This window comes from Chiloscyllium punctatum, chromosome 3 (assembly GCF_047496795.1).
Source record: "Chiloscyllium punctatum isolate Juve2018m chromosome 3, sChiPun1.3, whole genome shotgun sequence".
Classification (NCBI taxonomy): Eukaryota; Metazoa; Chordata; class Chondrichthyes; order Orectolobiformes; family Hemiscylliidae; genus Chiloscyllium; species Chiloscyllium punctatum.
In genome coordinates, this window is record NC_092741.1 from 15402347 (window position 1) to 15428957 (window position 26611).

Sequence of the window (26611 nt, forward strand, 5' to 3'; positions counted from 1 at the left end):
GTCTATCAACCCTGAGCTTCCTGCCACTTCAACATGCAACTGTTCTCTGACCAACATCTCTGTCTCATGCTTGCTGCAGGGCTCCAGCAAAGCTCAAGGCAAGTGGTAAAGTGGTGCTGAAGTGGCTGCAGAAGACAGCTTATGTCAACAATCAGAGAAGGCCTTTAGGTTACTTTTAAAACAGCTGTAACAATGGAAGGGGAGCGGCCAGTTCTCACAGATCAGGCTTTCTAATATTTTTACTGTGGCAGTCAGAAACTGTTTGGGTCCCAGAAGAGTTGGAGCTTCAGTAAAATGATTCCTAGCTGCTATATTCTCTGAAATCTCTCTTGATGTTTATTTCCTCCAGGAGAATTGCCTGTAAGAATCTGTATCTGAATTTACTCTTTTGACAAGGGGTGTGTTTATGCGATGTTTCTATATTGGAACAGTTAATTAGTAATAGATACTGTATCTATTGTTTGGTTAAGTTTGCCAATAGTTAAGTTATTCTAAATTTCTCTTTCTTTTGTTTGTATTTTAACAACAGTGTTTAAAAAAATAATTTTTCTTAACATCGAGTGGTTTGACCAGTTACATGACAGCTGGAACATGCATTTCACACCCACCTTTCAAATAAAAAAACGTTAGGGTCTAGGTGTGTGTGTGTGTCTGTGTGTGTGTGTGTGTGTGTGTATGTTGAAGAGGAGTCTGGTCTGGTCCATAACACTGTGTGCTGCCTTTCTGTATTTCATGTACAAGAACCCTCAAATCCCCATGTATTGCAGCTTTTTGCAGTTTTTCTCTTTACTTAAATAATACTCTGTTCTTTTGTTGTCACTCCCAAAATGAACAACTTTACGTTTCCCACATGATACCCATTTGCCAACTCCATGCTTTGGAACTCAAGTGGAGATTAGAATAACTACAATGAATCCACAAAGCTGAGAAGAACATGAATATCATGCGTTACAAAGTGACCCACACTGCAGTTTAAGAACATTCAGGCAAAGATAGGGCAAGGTACTATCGAACATCATGTTTGACTAATTTGCTAGAGTTCTTCAAAGATGTAACAAGCAAGGTGGACAATGGGGATGCTGTAGATGTAATTTATCTGGATTCTTATGGTTCAGTACTTGGGGCCCAGCTGTTCACAATATTTATCAATGACTGTATGTGGAGACCAAATGAAATGTTGCCAAATTTGTGGGCAATATAAAGCTAAGTGGGAATGTATGCTGTGAGACAGTTGTAAATTGAATTCAGGAGAGCTTTTTAGGCCAGAATATAGAGAGTCTTGCAAGAGAGGACACAATGCTGGACCTGATTTTAGAGAATAAAGCCAGATAAGTAATAGATGTGGTAATAGGGGAGTATCTCCAGGATAGTGAGCATAATTCAGTAGGATTTAAGATAATTGAATGATTGATTGTTTTATTGTTGTCACATATACTGAGATGCAGTAAAAAAGAAAACAAACTCAGCCAATCCAGTCTTTCCTCATAACTGAGACTTTTCATCCCAGGCATTATCTTCGTGAACCTCTTCTGTATCCTATCCAGTGTGTCACATCCTTATGATCATGTCGTAACCAGAGCTACATGCAGTATTCCATTTGTTGCCCAGTCAATGTTTTATAAAGTTTGAACAAGACTTTCCCATAGTCTATGCTCCGGCTAATGAAGGCGAGCATCCTGTTTGCTTTCTTCACCACCCTGTTTACCTTTGTTGACACCTTCAAGGATCTACAGACTTGTACACCAAGGTCCCTTTGTCCCTTAGTACTCCATAGGGATTTAACATTCGTTATGTATGTCCTTATTTTATCCGACCTCCCAAAATGCATCACCTCGCATTTATCAGGATTAAATTCCATCTGTCATTCTCTGCTCAGCTTACCAGCTGAGACCAGTAAGTAGCCTGAGACCATCCTCTTCACTATTAACAACACCTCCAATTTTTGTGCCATCTGCAAACTTACCAATTATACCTTCTACATTCTCATCCAATCCTTAATGTACATAACAAACAGCAAGGGTCCCAGCACCAATCTCTTTGATGCACTGCTGGCCACATGTTCCCAAACACAGAAACATCCTTTCACCATCACCTTTTCCCTTCTATTTATGAGCTACATTTTGGACCAGCTTTCCAACAAATCTATGCTGACTATCCCTAATCAATTCCTGCTTTGAGAAAGCGAGGACTGCAGATGCTGGAGATCAGAGCTGAAAATGTGTTGCTGGAAAAGCGCAGCAAGTCAGGCAGCATCCAAGGAGCAGGAGAATCGATGTTTCGGGCATGAGCCCTTCTTCAGGAATGAGGAAAGTGTGCCAAGCAGGCTAAGATAAAAGGTAGGGAGGAGGGACTTGGGGGAGGGCCATTGTAAATGCGATAGGTGGAAGGAGGTTAAGGTGAGGGTGATAGGCCGGAGTGGGGGTGGGGGCGGAGAGGTCAGGAAGAAGATTGCAGGTTAGGAAGGTGGTGCTGAGTTCGAGGGTTGGGACTAAGACAAGGTGGGGGGAGGGGAAATTCCCTGCTTGGCACACTTTCCTCATTCCTGAAGAAGGGCTCATGCCCGAAACGTCGATTCTCCTGCTCCTTGGATGCTGCCTGACCTGCTGCATTTTTCCAGCAACACATCTTTAAGCTCAATTCCTGCTTTCCCCTCTATTGATTTATTCACTCTTTCAGCATTTTCTTCTAATAATTTTCTGACAACTGACTTGAGACTAATTGCTCTGTAATTACCTGGCCTACTCCTGTTGCTCTTCCTGAATAAAGCAAATACATTAACTATCCTGTAGTCATCTGGCACCTCACCTGCAGCCAACAAAGTATTAAATATCTCCACCACAGTCCCAGTAACCTACTCCCATGCCTCCCAGAACCGCCTGGGATCATTTTCATCAGGCCCTGGGGATATGTGCCCTTTAATGCCCTCTAAAACATCTAAATCTCCTCCTTATTAATCTTAACATCTTCTAGAGCCTCAACAAAGCAATTGACATCTCCAGGTCCAGGTACAATGTATTTCTCCCTTGTGAATACAGATGACTAATATTCATTGAAGACCTCACCTATATCTTATAGCTCCACGCATGGACTGCCGCTTTGGTCCCTAATAAGTCCCACTCTTTATCTGGTATTTTTCTTGTTCTGAATATGCTTATCAAATGCATTTAGTTTTTCTTTAATTCTATCTGCCAAAGATATTTTATGGCCCCTCTTTGCCCTACTAATTTAATGTTACACTCTCTACACTCTATACTTCAAAATGGCCTCCTCTGTTTTTAATGTATTGTACCTAACATATGCTTTCGTCTTTTTCTTGCCCTTCATTCTTTAAGGAACACAGTGGCCCTGAACTTTCACCGTACTACTTTGAAAAGACTCTCACTTTCCTAATAGTGTCTCATATTCTTTTATGTTAGTTTGATTGCAATGTCCCTACAATGTAAGGTTATGGAATTCTGGAGGATGACACTCTTTCTGGTAACTGTTGATTGGAATCCTTCCATTTATTGGAACAATGATTGTCATTTTTTAGTCCAGCAGAGTTCATGTTGAAATGTACACAAGAAAATATATACATGGACAAATTTAGAATGAAGGGACTGTTGTCATACTGTAAACCTCTATGACTTTAGATAGTTTTTTTTAACAGAATCACAGACAAACAATTAAAACAGTCTATGATTTCTTTTCATGTCTTGTGGACATGATAATAACAAGGTAAGATAAATGCAGCCAACATTTTATTTTTTCCCAATTTGGCAGAGGCCTGAGTGCCTAGTAAAATCATGTCTAGACTTCACTTTTATAACAGGAGCTGTAATCCATTTGGAGCATTCTGAAAATCACTTTGCTTTTAAAAATTGACATTGAAATGTTGCAAATGTTGCTGGGAGATAAGGAAAAAACTGAAGAACCTAATAAGTACTTTGTGTCAGTCTTCACAGTGGAAAACATGAGTAATATCCCAACAAATAAGGACAGTCAGGGGGCAGAGTTGAGAATGGTAGCCATTACAAAGGAGAAAGTGCTATAAAAGCTAAAAAATCTAAAAATTGATAAATCTTCTGGCCCCGATGGGCTACAACCTAGAGTACTGAGGGAGGTGGCTGAGGAAATAGCAGAGGCATTGGTTGTGATCTTTCAAAAGTCACTGGAGTCAGGGAAAGTTCCAGATGATCGGAAAATCACTGCTGTAACCCCCTTGTTCAAAAAATGATCCAGACAAAAGATGGAGAATTATAGGCCGATTAGCCTAACCTCGGTTGACGGCAAAATTCTAGAACCCGTCGTTAAGGATGAGAGTTCTAAGTTCTTGGAAGTGCAGGGTTGGATTAGAACAAGTCAGCATGGATTTAATAAGGGGAGGTCATGCCTGACAAATCTGTTGGAAGATTTGAAGAGGTAACAAGTAGGTTAGACCAGTGAAACCCTGTGGATGTTATCTATCTAGACTTCCAAAAGCCTTTGATACCGTGCATCACGGGAAGCTACTGAGTAAGTTGAGGGCCCATGGTGTTCAAGGAGAGCTACTGGTATGGATTGAGGATTGGCTGTCTGATAGAAGGCAGAGAGTTGGGCTAAAAGTTCTTTTTGGGAATGGCAGCTAATGACAAGTGGTGTCCCGCAGGGTTCAGTGTTGGGGTCGCAGCTGTTCACTTTATATATTAGTGATCCAGCTAAAGGAACTGGGGGCATTCTGGTGAAGTTTGCCGATTATACAAAGTTAGGTGGACAGGCAAGTAATAGTGAGGACATGGGGAGGCTCAAGAAAGATTTAGACAGTTTAGGAGACTGGTCCAGGAAATGGCTGATGAAATTCAACGTGAGCAAATGCAAGGTCTTGCACTTTGGAAAAAAAGAATACAGGCATGGACTATTTTCTAAACAGTGAGAAAATTCATAAAGCTAAAGTACAAAGGGATCTGGGAGTGCTAGTCCAGGATTCTCGAAAAGTCAACTTGCAGGTTGAGTCAGTGATTAAGAAAGCGAATGTAATGTTGCCATTTATCTCAAGAGGGTTGGAATATAAAAGCAGTAATGTGCTTCAGAGACTTTATAAAGCTCTAGTTAGGCCCCGTTTAGAATACTATGTCCAGTTTTGGGCCCCACACCTCAGGAAGGGCATACTGGTACTGGAGTGTGTCCAGCAGAGATTGACATGGATGATGCCAGAAATAGTAGGCCTAACATACTATAAACAGCTGAGGATCCTGGAAGTGTACCCATTACAGTTTAGTAGGTTGAAGGGAGATCTAATAGAAATTTACAAGATAATGCATGGCTTAGAAAGGGTGGATGCTGGGAAGTTTTTTTCCGTTAGGCGAGGAGACTAGGACCCATGGGCACAGCCTTAGAATTAGAGGGGGTCAATTTAGAACGGAAATGATTGAGAGATTTCTTTAGCCAGAGAGTGCTGGGCCTGTGGATTCATTGGCACAGAGCACAGTGGAGGCTGGAATGTTAAATGTCTTCAAGGGAGAGATTGATAAAATCTTGATCTTGCAAGGAATTAAGGGTTACAGAGAGTAAGTGGAGTTGAAATGCTCATCAGCCATGATTAAATGGCAGAGTGAACTCGATGGACCAAATGGCCTTACTTCCACTGCTATGTCTTATGGTCTTAAATTAATTATTCAAACAGGTCTGCAAATTTAATCTCCCACAATTTCTTGAAAGGACAAAAGGACACATTCCAAAAAGAATTTTCTGACCTAAATGGGTTGGTTTGAAACCAATGACACTTGTTTCAAACCACAAAGTTAATGTCTCCAAACAATAATAGCTAATCCATTGAAACACAACACTATTTTGGGAAAGGTGATTTTGAGAATCCATATGGTCTGGCAACTATATTGGTCCCCTCTTAATCTTTAAGTACTGTCTGCACAGACACACCAACAACACAGCAGATAGTAACATTTCTGCCCTTAGACCTGGAGTATGCACCATCATAAGTTCTCCAAACCTCTTCCTTTTGAAGTTCATCGCTGCAGAAAACCAAATCCTAGGAATAAGTCTACAAATAACTAACTTGATAATCTGCAGAAAGTCTACACTAATCATGCAACCTCTCAAGTGGTCCACACACTCAGGGGTGCAGAAACTCACACTCCTGCTGGAGTTTCAGCTCTTTTTCATCCTTGCCCATAACTCTGTAACATTCTGTCAGTGGGATATAACAGGCATTTGGAGAAAATTGGACATATTTGACCTGCTGTCATTGTTTAGATAGTTGTTCTACCAGATGTCATGTCTTCTGATCATTCAAATGATGTCACCTTGTGCAGGCAGCAACTTAATAAAGTGTGAGATAAAAGTTCTTTTGTGCTGTCATTCTGATGGAGCTACAGGGCCACCAGAGTTTCTCAATCTAAATGTTTTGCAGTGTGAGAATAGACAATTTATAATGAATTTGAATTTCATTAACAGGTGGATGAAGATGAGCCACTTTTCCTCAGCCTGATTAGTGATTTGTTCCCGGGTATACAATTGGATAGTAGCACCTATGTGGAACTGCAGGCTGCTGTAGCCAATCAGGTGGAAATAGCAGGATTAGTTAATCACCCACCCTGGAATCTCAAACTTGTTCAGGTAACTGCACTGAGTTATTAAAACATTCGCCTACAGTACATGGCACTTATTACATACTTCTTTAATATTGTTTTCAATAGGCAAAGTGATGGCATAATGGTATAAAATCACAACACAAGTCATATTTCGGGAAGCTGCTGGAGAAGATACTGAGGGATAGGATCTATTCCCGTATGGAAGAAAATGGGCTTATCAGTAATAGGCAGCATGGTTTTGTGCGGGAAAGTCATGTCTTACAAACCTAATAGAATTTTTTGAGGAGGTGACAAAGTTGATTGATGAGGGAATGGCTATAGATGTCATATACATGGATATTAGTAAGGTATTTGATAAGGATCCCCATGGTAGGATGATGGAGAAGGTGAAGTCGCATGGGGTCCAGGGTATTCTAGTTGGATGAATAGAGAACTGCCTGGGCAACAGGAGACAGAAAGTGATAGTGGAAGTGAGTTTCTCAAAATGGAGGCCTGTGACCAGTGGTGTTTCATAAGGATCCGTGCTGGGACTATTGTTCGTGATAAACACAAATGATGTGGAAGAAGGTATTGTTGCTGATTAGCAAGTTTGCAGTTGACACCAAGATTGGTGGAGTAACAGATAGTGAAGGGGTCTGTCAGAGAATACAACAGATTATAGGTAGTTTGGAGAGTTGGGCAGAGAAATGGCAGATGGAGTTCAATCAGGACAAATGCGATGTGATGCATTTTGGAAGATCCAATTCAAAAGCAAACTATACAGTAAATTGGAAAGTCCTGGGGAAAATTGATGTACAGAAGAATTTGGGTGTTCAGGTCCATTGTTCCCAGATGGTGGCAACACAGGCCAATAAAGTGGTCAAGAAGGCATAAGCATACTTTCCTTCATCAGACAGGGTATTGAGGACAAGAGTTGGCAGGCCATGTTACAGTCGTATAGGACTTTGGTTCGGCCACATTTGAATAGTGCATAGAGTTCTGGTCACCATATTACCAAAAGGATATGGATGCTTTGAAGAGAGTGCAGAGGAGTTTCACCAGGATGTTGCCTGGTATGGAGGGCACTAGCTATGAAGAGAGGTTCAATAGATTAGGATTATTTTCATTAGAAAGACAGAGGTTGAGGGGGGACCTGATTGATCAAGATCTACAAAATCATGAGAGGTATAGACAGGATGGATAGCAAGAAGCTTTTTCCTGAAGTGCAGAACTCAATTACTAGGGGTCATGAGTTCAAAGTGAGAGGGGAAAGGTTTAGGGAAGAAATACAGGGAAGGTTCTTTACGCAGAGAGTGGTGGGGGCCTGGAACATGTTGCTAGCAGAGGTGAGAGAGGTGGAAATGATAGTGTCACTTAAGATGTATCTAGACAGATACATGAATGGGCAGGGAGCAAAGGGATACAGATCTTTAGAAAATAGTTTACATAGAGGATCTGGATCAGCGCAGGCTTGGAGGGCCGAAGGACTTGTTCCTTTGTTTTTTTGTTCTTTGTTCTTTATCTGCTGACTCAGGTAATGTGCTAGCGATCTGGGTCCAAATGCCACCATGGCAGATAGTAAAATTTGTTTACAAGTCTTCAATTAAGAGTCTCAGGATGATCAATTGTTGATTGGTGGACATGCCCATCTCATTCACTACTGCTCTGTAAGGAAGGAAGCTTCTGTCCTTACCTGGTCTGGCCTGCACATGACTGCAGGCCCACACAATGCGGTTGATTCCTAAATGTGTTCAGTCAGCAGAAAGTCTCAAAAGGAGGAATACATCCTGACTGACTACCTCGCATTGAACAAGACATTAAGAACTATGAAGGGAAACTCAGGCCTCCAGAGTGCCCAGCATCAGAGATACCAGTTTGCAGTCAATTTTATTCATTTCACATAGTATCAAGAAACAGCTCAAGGCAGTCGATACAAGAAAGACTGTGGGCCCTGACAACATTTTCGTAATAGTACTGAAGATGTGTTCCAGAATTTGCCACTCACCTAGCCAAGCTGTTCCAGTACAGTTACAACACTGGCATCTATCCAAAACTGTGGAAAATTGCCGAGATATGTCCTGTATGCAAATAACAGGACAAATTCAAGCTGACTAATTACCAATCAATCTGCTCTCATGAACAGGAAAGGTTTACAGGAATATGGGCCAAGTGCAGACAAGTGAGACTAGTTTAATTTGGTAAACGGTCAGCACAGACAAGTTGGACAGAGGGATCTGTTTCCATGCTGTAAGACCTTGACTCATAAGTAAAGTTATGTAAGTTATCAACAACAATGCTGTCAAAAAGCACCACCTGGCAACAGCTTGCTTACTGACTTGCTCAATTTGGGTTCTGCAAGGGCCACTCGGGTCCTGACCTCATTTCAGCCTTGCTTCAAACATGGACAGGAGAGATACATTCCAGAGGCGAGATGAAAGTGACAGTCTTGACATCAAGGCAGGATTCAACCAAGAGCAGCATCAAGGAGCCTTAGCATAATTGGAACAGTGGAAGTCAGGGAAAATTCTGCTAGTTGGAGCCATACTTGATACGTAGAAAGATGGTTGTTGCGGTTGGAGGTCTTGGCTCCAGGACATCTCTGCAGGAGTTCTACAGAGTAGTGTCCAAGGCCCAACTATCTACAGTTGCTTCATCAATGACCTTCCCACCATTATAAGGTCAGAGGTGAGCATATTCACTGATACCATCAGATACTGTAACAGTCCATGCCAAAATGCAGCAGGATTTGTAACACCATTAGATATTGTAACAGTCCATGCCAAAATGCAGCAGCAGGCAATAATCAGGCTTTATCTGAACTGACATGTGACAAGTAACATTTGTGTCTCATAAATGCCAGGCAAAGACCATTTCCAACAAGAGACTCTTCAATAGCATTACCATTTTCGAATCACTTCACGAATCAAAATCCTGGTGATTATCATTGATCAGAAACCAAACTGGACCAGCCATTTAAGTGGTGTGGCTACCAGGGCGGGTCAGACGCTAGGAATCCTGCAGGGCGTAAGCCACCTCCTGACTTCCAAGGTCTCTCCACCATCGACATGATACAAGTCAGGAATGTGATGGAATACTCCCCACTTGCCTGGATGGGTGCAACTCTATTAACACTCAAAAAGTTTGACACCATCCAGGACAAAGCAAGACTATCATCATTTAGAAGGGTAAGAGCAGCAGATACATGGAAATAGCACCACCCGAACGTTCCCCTCCAAGTCACTCAATAACTGGACATGAAAATGTCACTGTTGCTTCAGTGTTGCTGGGTAAAATTCTTGGAACTCCCCTCCTAATGGCATTGTAAGTGAGTCGATAACAAATATACTGCAACAGTTCAAGAAGGCAGCTATCTCGAGGGCAATTAAGGATCAGTAATAAATGTTGGCCCAGCCAGCAATACCCATATCCAGGGAATTAATTTTAAAAGAGACACCATACCTTTTAATGGATGCAACAATCATTTTGGATGAGTCATATCTCAGCAGGAAAAGAAGTTCCCCATCTCCAGTGAAAGGGAAAGGTTAATAAAGAATTTAGGAGGCCATTTAACTGCTATTAAATCTTAAAGTCTCCACTGTAGGTGACTGGACCCTTAAATAGTTTGTATATTTATCACCTATATTAAAATGTCCATTCCAAATGTTGATCGCTGTCCTGATATCAATGTTAATCTTTGTTTAACTGTTTAAAGAAAAATTCTGAATTGAATCATTCCATTCCCAAAGCTGTCTTAAATATTTGTTTAATATTACCTCTCAAAATCCTTCCTCAGGATGAATTGCCCTTTCCTCCAATCTTCCCACAATGAAGCTTTTCAATCTTGTTCTCTTTTACTCCCTTTCAGCTATATGAAACAGCCAGGGTCCGTCATGGGCTGATGACATTGGGACCCAGTGGCTCTGGGAAGACTTGTGTAATTCGTATTCTCATGCAGTCGCTGACTGAATGTGGAGCTCCTCATCGGGAAATGCGCATGAATCCTAAGGCTATCACTGCTCCACAGATGTTTGGGCGACTGGATCCTGCAACAAATGACTGGACTGATGGAATCTTCTCAACACTTTGGAGGAAATCTATCAAGTCAAAAAAAGGTACCTTTCAAAGTAATTAAGATAAACTGTGTTACTAAGATTGCAGTTAGATCGAATGTTTAATATGTGAACAATTCACTGCTGAGTGGTTTGCAGGGCAACCTGCAAGTTATGATGTTCCCATGTACCAGCTGCCCTCATCCTTCTAGGTGGGAGTTTGGAAGGTTCTGCTTCATTGACTACAGTTTTGCTGGGAATATATGACACCACATTCAGTCAAATGCTGCCTTGATGTCAAGGGCAGTTACTCTCACCTGACCTCAGAAAATTAATTCTTTTCTCAGAATATAAGTCTTCAGTGCTATTGCTGGATTATTGTTGTGGCCTGTGGCTTTTGTAATGTTCAGTACACTCAGCAGTTTTAAGTCGTATGAAGAAAATTAGCTAGAGACTGGCATCTACAATGCTACGGACTCTGGAGGAATCTAAGATCAGTCATCGAAATGGAACTTCTGGCTGAAGATTGTTGCAAATTCTTCAGTCTTATCTTTTGCACTGATATTTTGGGATCCCCATCATTGACAATGTGGATATTTGTGGAAGCTCCTTTGAATTGAGCAGTTTAACCATCCATGACCATTCACAATCACACAGAATCATGGAATCATACAGTACAGAGGAGGTCCTTTCACCCACCGAGTCTGTATGCCAAAATTGCTCTTAATCTACATTGGCCTGTAGCTGTGAATGTTATGATATTCAAGTGCTCATTTAAAGATTGTGAGGTTTTCTATCTCAACTACAATCCCAGGCAATGCACTCCAGATTCCCACCGCACTCTGAGTGAAAACAAACTTTCCTCAAATTCCCATAAAAGCTCCTGCCTTTCTCTTTAAAATTATGCCCTCATATTATTGATTCTCCAACTAAGCTGCTTCTTAACCATTCTGTCAGTCCGGTCCAGTTTGCCTCACTCTGTCCCAGCAGCACTCCCGCAGCCTCATTTTGTCCAAGCAACCTCTTCCCCTGACCTCGTTCTGTCCCAGCAGTCACTCCCACCAGCCTCACTCTGTCCAGCAGTCTCTCCCACAGCCTCACTTTGTCCCAGCAGCCTCTCCCATCAACCTCGCTCTGTCCTAGCAGCCTCTCCCGCCAGCCTCACTCGGTCCAGCAGCACTCCCACAGCCTCACTTTGTCCCCGCAGCCTCTCCCATCGGCGTCACTCTGTCTTAGCAGCTCTCCCACTGACCTCGCTCTGTCCCAGCAGTATCTGCCACCAACCTCACTCTGTCCAGCAGCACTCCTGCAGCCTCACTTTGTCCCAGCAGCCTCTCCCATTGGTATCACTCTGTTCCAGCAGCCTCTCCCACTAGCCTCACTCCGTCCTAGCAGCCACTCCAGCCAGTCTCGCTCTGTCCCACTAGCCTCTCCTAACGGCTTCACTCTGTCCCAGCAATTTCTCCCACTGGCCTGACCATGATCAAGCAGCCTCTCCCACTAGCCTTGTTGTGTTCCAGTGGCTCTCCCACCGGCCTCACTCTGTCTCAGCAGCCTCTCCCACCGGCCTCACTCTGTCTCAGCAGCCTCTCTCACCAACCTTGCTCTGTCTCAGCAGCATCTCTCACCAGTCGACAGTTTGTAGTGCAGGAAAAGCACAGCAGATCATACAGCATCTGAGGAGCAGGAGAATCGACGTTTTGGGTAGGAGCCTTTCATCAGAGCTCCTGCCCGAAACATTGATTCTCCTGCTCCTCGGATGATGCATGACCGGCTGTGCTTTTCCAGTACCGCATACTCTCGGCTTTGATCTCCAGCATCTGCAGTCTTCACTTTCTCCTAGCCTCTCTCACCAGCCTTGCTCTGTCCCAGTAGCCTCTCCTTCCTCTCTCACTTTGACCAAGCTGCCTCTCTGAGCAGCCTTGTCATGGCTATGTCTCCCCTGTCCTTGATCTGTCACATGGCAAGACTGGACTGAGCCTGTGTTAAAAACAATGACAGCAGATGCTGGAAACCAGATTCTGGATTAGTGGTGCTGGAAGAGCACAGCAGTTCAGGCAGCATCCGAGGAGCAGTAAAATCGAGATTTCGGGCAAAAGCCTTTCATCAGGAATAAAGGCAGAGAGCCTGAAGGGTGGAGAAATAAGTTAGAGGAGGGTGGGGTGGGGAGAAAGTAGCATAGAGTACTATTGGTGAGTGGGGGAGGGGATGAAGGTGATAGGTCAAGGAGGAGGGTGGAGTGGATAGGTGGAAAAGAAGATAGGCAGGTAGGACAAGTCATGGGGACAGTGCTGAGCTGGAAGTTTGGAACTAGGGTGAAGTGGGGGAAGGGGAAATGAGGAAACTGTTGAAGTCCACATTGATGCCCTGGGGTTGAAGTGTTCCGAGGTGGAAGATGAGGCGTTCTTCCTCCAGGCGTCTGGTGGTGAGGGTACTCAGTGCTGCGCTGCAATCCCAGAGCTTAAGTGTGATTCCAACAATAACTCACAAACGCCCATCAGATAAATATCCCACAGACAGCTCACCCTTAATCAATGATTTACTGTGCAAACCAATAATGCCAGACCAAACCTGCTACTTGTTGATATCTTTGTGCATTTTGTTGCATTATTTGGTGCATAGGTGAGAATATCTGGATAATTCTGGATGGTCCAGTGGATGCAATTTGGATAGAAAATTTAAACTCCGTACTTGACGACAACAAAACATTAACTTTGGCTAATGGTGACCGTATTCCTATGGCTCCTTCCTGCAAACTGCTGTTTGAGGTACACAACATTGAGAATGCATCTCCAGCCACGGTGTCCAGAATGGGAATGGTCTACATTAGCTCATCTGCTCTTAACTGGAAACCAATTTTGAAGGTAACAACTTCAAAACATAGTTCGAACCTGCTCTCCAAAGTCAATAGGTTTTATGATAGCTATGGGAAAGTGTGCTATTATAAATAAGCTGAAACAACTTCTGTAAACAAAGGAAGAGCAGGAAAATTTCATGATCCCTGTTGTAAAATATTGCCACATATGGAAGTACTAAATAAATGGGGCTGAGGGATCAAGCTTGGGTGAATGCAACTCATCAAGGAAAGGATTGAAGCAAGGAAGCAAAACACCAATTTGGAAAATGAAGATCAGACACTGACATAGGGAAAACAAACCTAAGAATAGACAAACAGTCAAGACTAGCTATTATAAAGATAAAAGAGTTCTGTGTGTGAAAGCTTACAGCATTTATAATTATGTAAATTAATTAATAGCACACAGACTGTAGTTCATCGTGAATAAATATGATCTGATAGTTATTATGGAGGTGTGCCCGCAGGAAGTCAAGAATTGGATTCTTGATATTAAGGGATCTATGGCATTCAAGCAACAAAAGAACCTGAGTAAAAGCAGATGGGTAGGACTGTAAATCAAGGATAGCGTTAGTGCAATAGTGAGGGATGACTTTTGATCAGGAGATCCAAATGTAAAATGCAAAACTCTCAACCCTCTGACAGAAGAAATTCCTCCTTTTCTTAGTCTTACATTGGTGTCCCTTTATTCTGAGACTGTGCCCTCTTATCTGAGACTCACCCATCCTCTCATTATTTACCTTGTCAAGCACTTTAAGAACCCTTTACATTTCAGTGGGATCACTGCTCATTCTTCTGAACTCCAGTAGAAAGTCCCAACCTTTTTAGCTTTTGCTGATAAGGCAATCCTTCCATATTGGGCATGACCCCAGTGAATTTTCTCTGAAATGTCTCCAATGAAATAATATCTTTCCTTAAATAAGGGCACCAAAACTGGTTTCACCAGCACCTTGTGTAGTTTCAGTGAGACTTACCTACTCTTATACTGCAACTCCTTTGAAATAATGTCCTACATTCCTTTGCCATCCTGATTACCTGATGCACTGTGTGCTAGATTTCAGTGATCCATTGGTTGTGGGATCGTTAAGCTCTGTCTATCACTTGCTGCTTATGTTGTCATGCAAGTATTCCTGTTTGGTAGCTTCACCAGGTTGACACCTCATTTTCAGGTATGCCTGGTACTGCTCCTGGCATTCCCTCTTGCGCTCTCCATTGAACCAGGATTGGTCCCCTGGCTTGATATGCCAGGCCATGGAGTTACAGGTTGTGCTGGAATAGAATTCTACTGCTGTGGATGGCCCACAGTGTCTCAACTGCTTGTTGTGCGTCTGGATTTACATGTTGGCCAAGCTGGGTGAGGATGTCAGATTTCCTTCTCTGAAGGGCATTAGTTTCCTTCTCTGAAGTGGCTTGAAGTGTGTATACTTTAATGCCAGAAGTATACGAAATAAGGTAGGTGAACTCGCAGCGTGGGTTGGTACCTGGGACTTCGATGTTGTGGCTATTACGGAGACGTGGCTAGATCAGGGACAGGATTGGCTGTTGCAGGTTCCAGGGTTTAAATGTTTTAGTAGGGTCAGAGGTGGGGGCAAAAGAGGGGGGGGTGTGGCTTTGCTTGTCAAAGATAGTATTACAGCGGTGGAAAGGAAGATGGACGAAGATTTGCCATCTGAGGTAGTTTGGGTTGAGGTTAGGAATAGGAGAGGTGAGGTCACCCTGTTAGGAGTCTTTTACAGGCCTCCTAATAGTCCTAGAATCGTTGAAGAAAGGATTGCGAAGATGATTCAGGAGAAGAGTGACAGTAATAGGGTGATTGTTATGGGAGACTTTAACTTTCCTGATATTGATTGGGAAAGCTATAGCTCAAGTTCGTTAGATGGGTCAGTGTTTGTGCAATGTGTGCAGGAGAGTTTCCTGACACAATATGTAGATAAGCCAACAAGAGGTGAGGCCATATTGGATTTGGTTCTGGGTAACGAACCAGGCCAGGTATTAGAACTAGAGGTAGGTGAGCACTTTGGGGACAGTGACCACAATTCGGTGATTTTTACTCTAGTGATGGAGAGGGATAAGTGTGTACTTCAGGGCAAGAGTTATAGCTGGGGGCAGGGAAATTATGATGCGTTGAGGCATGACTTAGGATGTGTGGATTGGAAAAGTAGATTCCAAGGCATGAGCGTAATTGATATGTGGAACTTGTTCAAGGAGCAACTATTGAGTGTCCTTGATAAGTACGTACCTATCAGGCAGGGAGGAAAGGGTCGTGTGAGGGAGCTGTGGTTTAATAAGGAGTTGGAATCCCTTGTTAAATGGAAGAGGGCGGCCTTTGTAAAGATGAGGCGTGAAGGTTCAATAGGGGCAATTGAGAGTTATAAGGTAGCCCGGAAGGACCTGAAGAGAGAGCTAAGAGCAGCAAGGAGGGGACATGAAAGGTCCTTAGTTGGTAGGATTAGGGAAAACCCTAAGGCTTTCTATAGGTATGTTAGGAATAAAAGAATGACTAGGGAAGGAATAGGTCCAATCAAGGATAGTAATGGGAAGTTGCGTGTGGAGGCTGAAGAGATTGGGGAGGCGCTGAATGAATACTTTTCGTCAGTATTCACTCAGGAACAGGACATTGTTGTCGATATGAATACTGAGGCACGAATAAGTAGAATGGATGGCTTTGAGATATGTAGAGAAGAGGTGTTGGAAATTCTGGCAAGGGTGAAAATAGATAAGTCCCCTGGGCCTGATGGCATTTATCCTAGGATTCTCTGGGAAGCAAGGGAGGAGATTGCAGAGCCATTGGCCTTGATTTTTGTGTCCTCTTTGTCGACAGGAGTAGTGCCAAAGGACTGGAGGCTAGCAAATGTGGTTCCCTTGTTCAAGAAGGGGAGTAGGGATAATCCTAGTAACTATAGGCCAGTGAGTCTCACTTCTGTTGTGGGCAAAGTCTTAGAGAGAATTGTAAGGGATAGGATTTATGCATATCTGGATAAGAATGATGTGATCAAGGATAGTCAGCATGGTTTTGTGAAGGGCAGGTCGTGCCTCACAAACCTTATTGAATTCTTTGAGAAGGTGACTAAGGAGGTAGATGAGGGGAAAGCGGTAGATGTGGTATATATGGATTTTAGTAAGGCGTTTGATAAGGTCCCCCATGGTAGGCTACTGCAGAAAATACAGAGATATGGCATTGAGGGTGAGTTGGAGGTTTGGATTAGGAATTGGCTCTCTGGAAGAAGACAGAGGGTAGTAGTTGATGGCAAAGGTTCATCTTGGAGTGCCGTCACTAGCAGTGTTCCGCAAGGATCTGTTTTGGGACCATTGCTGTTTGTCATTTTTATAAATGACCTGGAGGAAGGGTTAGAAGGTTGGGTGAGCAAGTTTGCGGATGATACGAAAGTCGGAGGAGTTGTAGACAGTGAGGAAGGATGTGGCAGGTTACAGCGGGATATAGAGAAGCTGCAGAGCTGGGCAGAAAGGTGGCAAATGGAGTTCAATGTAGCTAAGTGTGAAGTGATTCACTTTGGTAAGAGTAATAAAAAGATGGATTACTGGGCTAATGGTAGACTACTTGGTAGTGTGGAAGAGCAGAGGGATCTTGGTGTCCATGTACACAGATCTCTGAAAGTTGCCACCCAGGTAAATAGTGCAGTGAAGAAGGCATATGGCGTACTGGCTTTTATTGGTAGAGGAATTGAGTTCCGGAGTCCTGAGGTCATGCTGCAGTTGTATAAGACTGGTGCGTCCGCATCTGGAATATTGTGTGCAGTTTTGGTCGCCATACTATAGGAAGGATGTGGAGCCACTGGAACGGGTGCAGAGGAAGTTTACCAGGATGTTGCCTGGTATGGTAGGAAAATCCTATGAGGAAAGGCTGAGGCACTTGGGGTTGTTTTCATTGGAGAAAAGAAGGTTTAGGGGTGATTTGATAGAGGTGTACAAGATGATTAGGGGGTTAGATAGGGTTGACAGTGAGAACCTTTTTCCACGTATGGAGTCAGCTATTACAAGGGGGCATAGCTTTAAATTAAGGGGGGGTAGATATAGGACTGATGTTAGGGGTAGATTCTTCACTCAGCGAGTCGTAAGTTCATGGAATGCCCTGCCAGTAGCAGTAGTGGACTCTCCCTCTTTATGGGTATTTAAGCGGGCATTGGATAGGTATATGGAGGATAGTGGGTTAGTGTAGGTTAGGTGGGCTTTGATCGGCGCAACTTCGAGGGCTGAAGGGCCTGTACTGCGCTGTATTCTTCTATGTTCTATGTTCTATGTTCTATTTTGTTATTTTCTTTATCTCTTAACTGTGTTGTCTGTGTTTGTGTGAATGGGGTTGAAAACAAATGTCCAGTCTTGCTGGGTCGGTTCAAAGTCTGTCCCATTTAGCACAGTGATAGTGCCACACAAAACGATGGAGGTTCTTCTCAATGTGAAGGCGGGACTTGTCTTCACAGGGACCGTGCAATGGCCGCTCTTACCAATACTATCATGGACGGATGCATCTGCAGTTGGCAGATTGGTCAGGATGGGGTCAAGAATGATTTTCCCTCTTGTTGGTTGCCTCACCACCTGCCACAATCTCAGACTAGCCCCTGTGTCCTTTAGGACTGGACCACCAAGATCAGTACTACTGCTGCTCAGCCACACTTGGTGGTGAATATTGAACTCCCCCACCCAGAATACATTTTGTGCCTTTGCCATCCTCAGTGCTTCCTTCAATAGTTGTTCAAAATGGAGGAGTACTGATTCAACTGAGGGAAGACGGTACATGGTAATCCACAGAAGGTTTCATAGAACATAGAACATAGAACATTGAACAGTACAGCACAGAACAGGCCCTTCGGCCCACGATGTTGTGCTGAACATTTGTCCTAGCTTAAGCACCTATCCATGTACCTATCCAATTGCCGCTTAAAGGTCACCAATGATTCTGACTCTGCCACTCCCACAGGCAGTGCATTCCATGCCCTCACCACTCTCTGGGTAAAGAACCTATCCCTGACATCCCCCCCTATACCTTCCACCCTTCACCTTAAATTTATGTCCCCTTATAACACTCTGTTGTACCCAGGGAAAAAGTCTCTGACTGTCTACTCTATCTTTTCCCCTGATCATCGTATAAACCTCTATCAAGTCACCCCTCATCCTTCGCCGTTCCAATGAGAAAAGGCCTAGCACTCTCAACCTATCCTCGTACGACCTATTCTCCATTCCAGGCAACATCCTGGTAAATCTCCTCTTCACCCTCTCCAAAGCTTCCACATCTTTCCTAAAGTGAGGCGACCAGAACTGCACACAGTACTCCAAATGTGGCCTAACCAAGGTCCTATACAGCTGCAACATCACCTCACGACTCTTGAATTCAATCCCTCTGCTAATGAACGCTAATACACCATAGGCCTTCTTACAAGCTCTATCCACCTGAGTGGCAACTTTCAAAGATCTATGAACATAGACCCCAAGATCCCTCTGCTCCTCCACCTTACTAAGAACCTTACCGTTAACCCTGAATTCCGCATTCTTATTTGTCCTTCCAAAATGGACAACCTCACACTTGACAGGGTTGAACTCCATCTGCCACTCCTCAGCCCAGCTCTGCATCATATCTAAGTCCCTTTGCAGCCAACAACAGCCCTCCTTACTATCCACAACTCCACCAATCTTCGTATCATCTGCAAATTTACTAACCCACCCTTCGACTCCCTCTTCCATAAGACCATAAGACCATAAGACATAAGAGTGGAAGTAAGGCCATTCGGCCCATCGAGTCCACTCCGCCATTCAATCATGGCTGATGGGCACTTCAACTCCACTTACCCTCATTCTCCCCGTAGCCCTTAATTCCCCAAGACAACAAGAATCTATCAATCTCTGCCTTGAAGACATTTCGCATCCCAGCCTCCACTGCACTCTGCGGCAATGAATTCCACAGGCCCATCACTCTCTGGCTGAAGAAATGTCTCCGCATTCTGTTCTGAATTTACCCCCTCTAATTCTAAGGCTGCAAATCATTAATAAGTCATTAATAAAAACTACAAACAGCAGAGGACCCAGAACTGATCCCTGCGGAACTTCACTTGTAACTGGGCTCCAGGCTGAATATTTACCATCTACCACCACTCTCTGACTTCGACCGGTTAGCCAGTTCTCTATCCAACTGGCTAAATTTCCCACTATCCCATGCCTCCTGACTTTCCGCATAAGCCTACCATGGGGAACCTTATCAAATGCCTTACTAAAATCCATGTACACTACATCCACTGCTCTATCCTCATCCACATGCTTGGTCACCTCCTCAAAGAATTCAATAAGACTTGTAAGGCAAGACCTACCCCTCACAAATTCGTGCTGGCTGTCCCTAATCAAGCAGTGTCTTTCCAGATACTCATAAATCCTATCCCTCAGTACCCTTTCCATTAATTTGCCTACCACCGAAGTAAGACTGACTGGCCTGTAATTCCCCGGGTTATCCCTATTCCCTTTTTTGAACAGGGGCACAACATTTGCCACTCTCCAGTCCCCTGGTACCACCCCCATTGACAGTGAAGACGAAAAGATCATTGCCAATGGTTCTGCAATTTCCTCTCTTGCTTCCCACATAATCCTAGGATATATCCCGTCAGGCCCGGGGGACTTGTCTATCCTCAAGTTTTTCAAAATGCCCAACACATCTTCCTTCCTAACAAGTATCTCCTGTAGCTTACCAGTCCGTTTCATACTCTCCTCTTCAACAATACGGTCCCTCTCATTTGTAAATACTGAAGAAAAGGACTCATTCAAGGCCTCTCCTATCTCTTCCGACTCAATACACAGTCTCCCACTACTGTCCTTGATCGGACCTACCCTCGTTCTCATCATTCTCATGTTTCTCACATACGCATAAAAGGCCTTGGGTTTATCCTTGATCCTACCAGCCAAAGATTTTTCATGCCCTCTCTTAGCTCTCCTAATCCCTTTCTTCAGGTCCCTTCTGGCTATCCTGTATCCCTCCAACGCTCTGTCTGAACCTTGTTTCCTCAACCTTATGTAAGCCTCCTTCTTCCTCTTTACTAGATATTCAACCTCCCTCGTCAACCAAGGTTCCCTCACACGGCCATCTCTTTCCTGCCTGACAGGTACATACATATCAAGGACACGTCGTATCTGTTCCTTGAAAAGTTTCCACACTTCAATGACATCCTTCCCTGACAGCCTATGCTCCCAACTTATGCTCCTCAGATCCTGTCTTGCAGCATCGTATTTACCCTTTCCCCAATTGTAAAACCTGCCCTGTTGCATGTACCTATCTCTCTCCATAACCAAGGTGAAAGTCACAGAATTGTGGTCACCCAAAATGCTCACCCACTAACAAGCCCATCACTTGTCCTGGTTTGTTACCAAGTACCAAATCCAATATGGCCTCCCCTCTGGTCGGACAATCTACATACTGAGTTAGAAAAGCTTCCTGGACACACTGCACAAACACCGCCCCATCCAATCTACTTGATCTAAAGAGCTTCCAATCAATATTTGGGAAGTTGAAATTACCCATGACTACTACCCTGTGGCTTCTGTACCTTTCCAAAATCTGTTTCCCAATCTGTTTCTCCACATCTCTGCTGCTATTGGGGGGCCTATAGTAAACACCCAACAAGGTGACTGCTCCTTTCCTATTTCTGACTTCAGCCCATACTACCTCCAAAGGCAGATCCCCCTCGAACTGCCTTTCTGCTGCCGTTATACCATTTCTAATTAGCAACGCCACACCCCCTCCTTTTTTACCACCCTCCCTAATCTTACTGAAACATCTGTAACCAGGAACCTCCAACAACCATTCCTGTCCCTCTTCTATCCACGTTTCCGTGATGGCCACAACATCATAGTCCCAGGTACCGATCCACGACTTAAGTTCACCCATCTTATTTCTGATACTCCTTGCGTTGAAGTATACACACTTGAACCCATCTCTATGTCCACAAGTATTCCCTGTCAGTGCTATCTTCTCCACAGCCTCCCTACATTCTTGGACATCCTGAAAAACAGCTAACCTACTTGCTGGACTACAAGTCCGGATCCCATCCCCCTGCCAAATTAGTTTAAAACCCCCAAAGGGTGCTAGCAAACCGACCTCCCAGGATATTGGTGCCCTTCTGGTTCAGGTGCAACCCGTCCTGCTTGTACAGGTCCCACCTTCCCCAGAATGCAGTCCAATTGTCCAAATACCTGAAGCCCTCCCTCCTACACCATCCTTGCAGCCACGTGTTCAACTGCACTCTCTCCTTATTCCTTGCCTCACTGTCACGTGGCACCGGCAACAACCCAGAAATGACGACTCTGTCCGTCCTAGCTTTTAGCTTCCAGCCTAACTCCCTGAGCTCCTGAATGACCTCCCCACCCCTCTTCCTACCTATGTCATTGGTGCCAACGTGCACTACGACTTCTGGCTGCACAGCCTCCCCCTTAAGGATTCTGAAGATACGGTCCAAGACGTCTCGGACCCTGGCACCCAGGAGGCAACAAACCAACCGAGAGTCTCGCCCATGTCCACAGAACCGCCTGTCTGTCCCTCTAATTATAGAGTCTCCTATAGCTAGCGCTCTCCTCCTCTTCCCCTTTCCCTTCTGAGCCTCAGAGCCAGACCTCGTGCCAGAGACCCAGTCACTGCAGTTTACCCCTGCTAGGCCTTCCCCCCCCAACAGTATCCAAAGCGTATACTTATTGTTGAGGGCACCGACCACAGGGAATCCCTGCACTGCCTGCTTCCTCCCCTTCCCACTTCTAACTGTTACCCCGCTACCTCTGTTCTCTGGCGTAACTATGTCCCTGTAACTTCCATCTATCACCCTCTCAGCCTCTCGAATAATTCTCAGTTCATGCAACTCCAGCTCCAGTTCCCTAACGCAGTCTGTGAGGAGCTGGAGCTGGCTGCACTTCCTGCAGATGAAGTCAGCAGGAGCATCGGTGGTCACCCCTACCTCAAACATCCTGCAAGAGGAACATTCCACTGCCTGCACTGCCATAACTCTACACTTAGTCTCCAAAACAAGAACACCAAGTAGCTTACTTTTTTTTTAGATTAGAGGAGGAGGGAGGGTGGGAGATACTACACGTGTAGTGTCTCGGGTTCCTTCTCCACTCAAATAACAATTACTTACCTTCCCGACCGGCTTTGCGCTCCGACTTCACTTCTGCCCAGCTGCCGCCGCTCTCTGCTGCAAAAAGACCGTTGGCGTCAAGGTAAGTTCTTAAATAACAATTACTTACCTTCCCGACCGGCTTTGCGCTCCGACTTCACTTCCGCCCAGCTGCCGCCGCTGTGTTTCCTTGTCTGTGTTTAACTTGAAGCCACAAGACTTCATGGGGTCCAGAGTCAATGTTGAGGACTCTCAGGGCAACTCCCTCCCGAGTGTATACCACTGTGTTGCCACCCCTATTGGGTCTGTCTTGCCGGTGAGACAGGACATATTCAGGGATGGGGATGGTGGTAAAAACAATGACTGCAGATGCTGGAAACCAGATTCTGGATTAGTGGTGCTGGAAGAGCACAGCAGCCGTGCTCTTCCAGCACCACTAATGGTGATGGTGGTGTCTGGGACATTGTCTGTAAGCTATGATTCTGTGAGTACGACTATGTCATGCTGTTGCTTGACTAATCTGTGAGACAGCTCTCCCAATTTTGGCACTAGCTCCCAGATATTAGTGAATAGGACTGTGCAGGGTCGACAGGGTTGTTTCTGCTGCTGTCTTTTCCCGTGCCTAGGTAGATGTTAGTTAATCTGTTCACTTTCTTTACTTTGAGACTTCAGTGATTGCTACAACTGAATTGTCTGCTAGGCTATTTCAGAGGTAAAAACAATGACTGCAGATGCTGGAAACCAGATTCTGGATTAGTGGTGCTGGAAGAGCACAGCAGTTCAGGCAGCATCTGAGCAGCAGTAAAATCGACGTTTCGGGCAAAAGCCCTTCATCAGGAATACAGGCAGAGTGCCTGAAGGGTGGAGAGATAAATGACAGGAGGGTGGGGGTGGGAGAAAGTAGCATTGAGTACAATAGGTGAGTGGGGGAGGGGATGAAGGTGATAGGTCAGGGAGGAGGGTGGAGTGCATAGGTGGAAAAGAAGATAGGCAGGTAGGACAAGTCATGGGGACAGTGCTGAGCTGGAAGTTTGGAGCTGGGGTGAGGTGGGGGAAGGGGAAGTGAGGAAACTGTTGAAGTCCACATTGATGCCCTGGTGTTCCGAGGCAAAAGATGAGGCATTCTTCCTCCAAGCGTTGGGTGGTGAGTGAGCGGCGGTGAAGGAGGCCCAGGACCTCCATGTCCTTGGCAGAGTGGGAGGGGGAGTTGAAATGTTGGGCCACAGGGTGGCGTGGTTGATTGGTGCGGGTGTCCCGGAGATGTTCCCTAAATCGGTCTGCTCGGAGGCGTCCAGCCTCCCCAATGTAGAGGAGACCGCATCGGGAGCAACAGATACAAGAAATGATATTGGTGGATGTGCAGGTAAAGCTTTGATGAATATGGAAGGCTCCTTTAGGGCCTTGGATGGAGGTGAGGGAGAAGGTGTGGGCGCAGGTTTTGCAATTACTGCAGTAGCATGGGAAGGTGCCAGGACGGGAGGGTGGGTTGTAGGCGGGGGCTTGGACTTGACCAGGTAGTCACGGAGGGAATCGTCTTTGCGGAAGGCAGAAAAGGGTGGGGAGGGAAATATATCACTGGTGATGGGGTCCGTTTGGAGGTGGCAGAAATTTCGGCAGAGGATTTGGTTTATGCAAAGGTAGGTAGGGTGGAAGGTGAGCACCAGGGGCGTTGTGTCCTTGTTACGATTGGAGAGGTGGGGTCTGAGGGCGGAGTTGCGGGATGCGGACGAGATGCGTTGGAGGGCATCTTTAACCAAGTGGGAAGGGAAATTGCGGTCTCTAAAGAAGGAGGCCATCGGGTGTGTTCTGTGGTGGAACTGGACCTCCTGGGAGCAGATACGGTGGAGGCGGAAGAATTGGAAATACGTGATGGCATTTTTGCAGGAGGTAGGGTGGGAAGAGGTGTAATCCAGGTAGCTGTGGGAGTCGGTAGGTTTGTAAAAAATGTCGGTGTCAAGTCGGTCGTCATTAATGGAGATGGAGAGGTCCAGGAAGGGGGTGGGGTGTGGGTGTCAGAGATGGTCCAAGTAAATTTAAGGTCAGGGTGGAATGTGTTGGTGAAGTTGATGAATTGCTCGACCTCCTCGTGGGAGTACGAGGTGGCGCCAATGCAGTCATCAATGTAGCGGAGGAAGAGGTGGGGAGTGGTGCCGGTGGCTATTTCAGAGGGCAATTCAGAGTCAACCGCTTTGTTGTGTGTCTGGATTTATGTGTCGGCCAGGCTGGGTGAGGATGGCAGATTTCCTTCTCTGAAGGACATTCGTTATTTTGTTATTTTCTTTGTCCCTTAACTGTGTTGTCTGTGTTTGTGTGAATGGGGCTGAAAACAAATGTTAGTGGGTTTAAACATAGACACAATTAGATTACTTTGTTGTTTAATTTTGCACTGCTAAAGGTATTGAATTGTTGATAAATTGCTAGGTTGTTGTTTAATGCAGTGTCAAGAATTAATTATTCACATGATCTGGGATTAATTATTCAGTGAAGTCTGGTTGAGAACCATTGCAGTCAATTTTAAGGGTCTGTTTAATTTTGCTGTATTTTGAATACAGAGATTGAAAGGCTGATTTGTTCCAGCCTTTTTCTTTGTGCCATAACAACATCAAAACATTCTGTTTCATTTCACTCTTCTCATGCCAGGTCCACACAATGTACCATACACATTTGTCAGTACATCAGTACAAAGAATTCTGCATCATTGCTTATCAACAATCTCACAGAGTCTTTGCTTTGCAAACGTATGGAGTCACAGAGATGTACAGCACGGAAACAGACCCTTCGGTCCAACTCGTCCATGCCGACCAGATATCCCAACCCAATCTAGTCCCACCTCTCTATATCCCTCCAAACCCTTCCTATTCATATACCCATCCAGATGTCTTTTAAATGTTGCAATTGTACTAGCCTCAACCACTTCCTCTGGCAGCTCATTCCATACACATCCCACCCTCTGCGTGAAAAGGTTGCCCATTAGGTCTCTTTTATATGAGATTAGATTTCCTACAGTGCGGAAACAGGCCCTTCAGCCCAACAAGTCCACACTGACCCTCCAAAGAATAACCCATCCAGACCCATTCCCCTACTCATGCACCTATCACTACAGGCAATTTAGCATGGCCAATTCACCTGACCTGCACATCTTTGGACTGTGGGAGGAAACCGAAGCACCCGGAGGAAACCCACACAGACGCGAGGAGAATGTGCAAACTCCACGCAGACAGACGCCCGAGGCTGGAATCGAACCCGGGTCTCTGGTGCAGCGAAGCAGCAGTGCTAACCACTGAGCCACTGTGCCACCCCTTGTTCCCCTCTCACCCTAAGTCTATTTCCTCTAGTTCTGGACTGCGTCATCCAGGGAAAAGACTTTGTCTCTTTACCCTATCCATGCCCCTCATGATTTTATAAACCTCTATAAGGTAATCCCTCAGCCTCCGACGCTTCAGGGAAAACAGCCCTATCCTATTCAACCTCTCCCTATAGCTCAAATCCTCCAAACCTGGTAACATCCTTGTAAATTCTTTCTGAACCCATTCAAGTTTCACAACATCTTTCCGAGAGGATGGAGACCAGAATTGCACACAATATTCCAACAGTGGCCTAACCAATGTCCTGTACAGCCATAACATCACCTCCCAACTCCTGTACTCAATACTCTGACCAATAAAGGAAAGCATACCAAACGCCTTCTTCACTATCCTATCTACCTGTGATTCTATTTTAAAGAAGCTATGAACCTGCACTCCAAGGTCTCTTTGTTCAGCAACACTCTCTATGACCTTGTATAAGTCCTGCTAAGATTTGCTTTCCCAAAATGCAGTACCTCACATTCATCTAAATTAAACTCCATCTGCCACTTCTCAGCCCATTGGCCCGTCTGATCAAGATCCCGTTGTAATCTAAGATAACCCTCTTCGCTATCCATTACACCTCCAATTTTGGTGTCATCTGCAAACCTACTAACTTACCTCTTATGCTCACATCCAAAGCATTTATATAAATGATTAAAAGTAGTGGACCCAGCACCGAACCTTGTGGCACTCCACTGGTCAAGCCCTACAGTCTGAA

General features: G+C 44.8%; 1 protein-coding gene across 1 annotated transcript in view; it reads left to right on the top strand.

The window, feature by feature from the left end:
* Window positions 1-26611, top strand: part of LOC140453953 (dynein axonemal heavy chain 8-like) — a 1210036-nt gene that overhangs the window by 886510 nt on the left and 296915 nt on the right. Inside the window, exons 51-53 of the mRNA XM_072548830.1 lie at window positions 6430-6591; window positions 10411-10657; window positions 13217-13458. Of these exons, the coding sequence (XP_072404931.1) occupies window positions 6430-6591; window positions 10411-10657; window positions 13217-13458 (651 nt within the window). The remainder of the gene's footprint in view (window positions 1-6429; window positions 6592-10410; window positions 10658-13216; window positions 13459-26611) is intronic.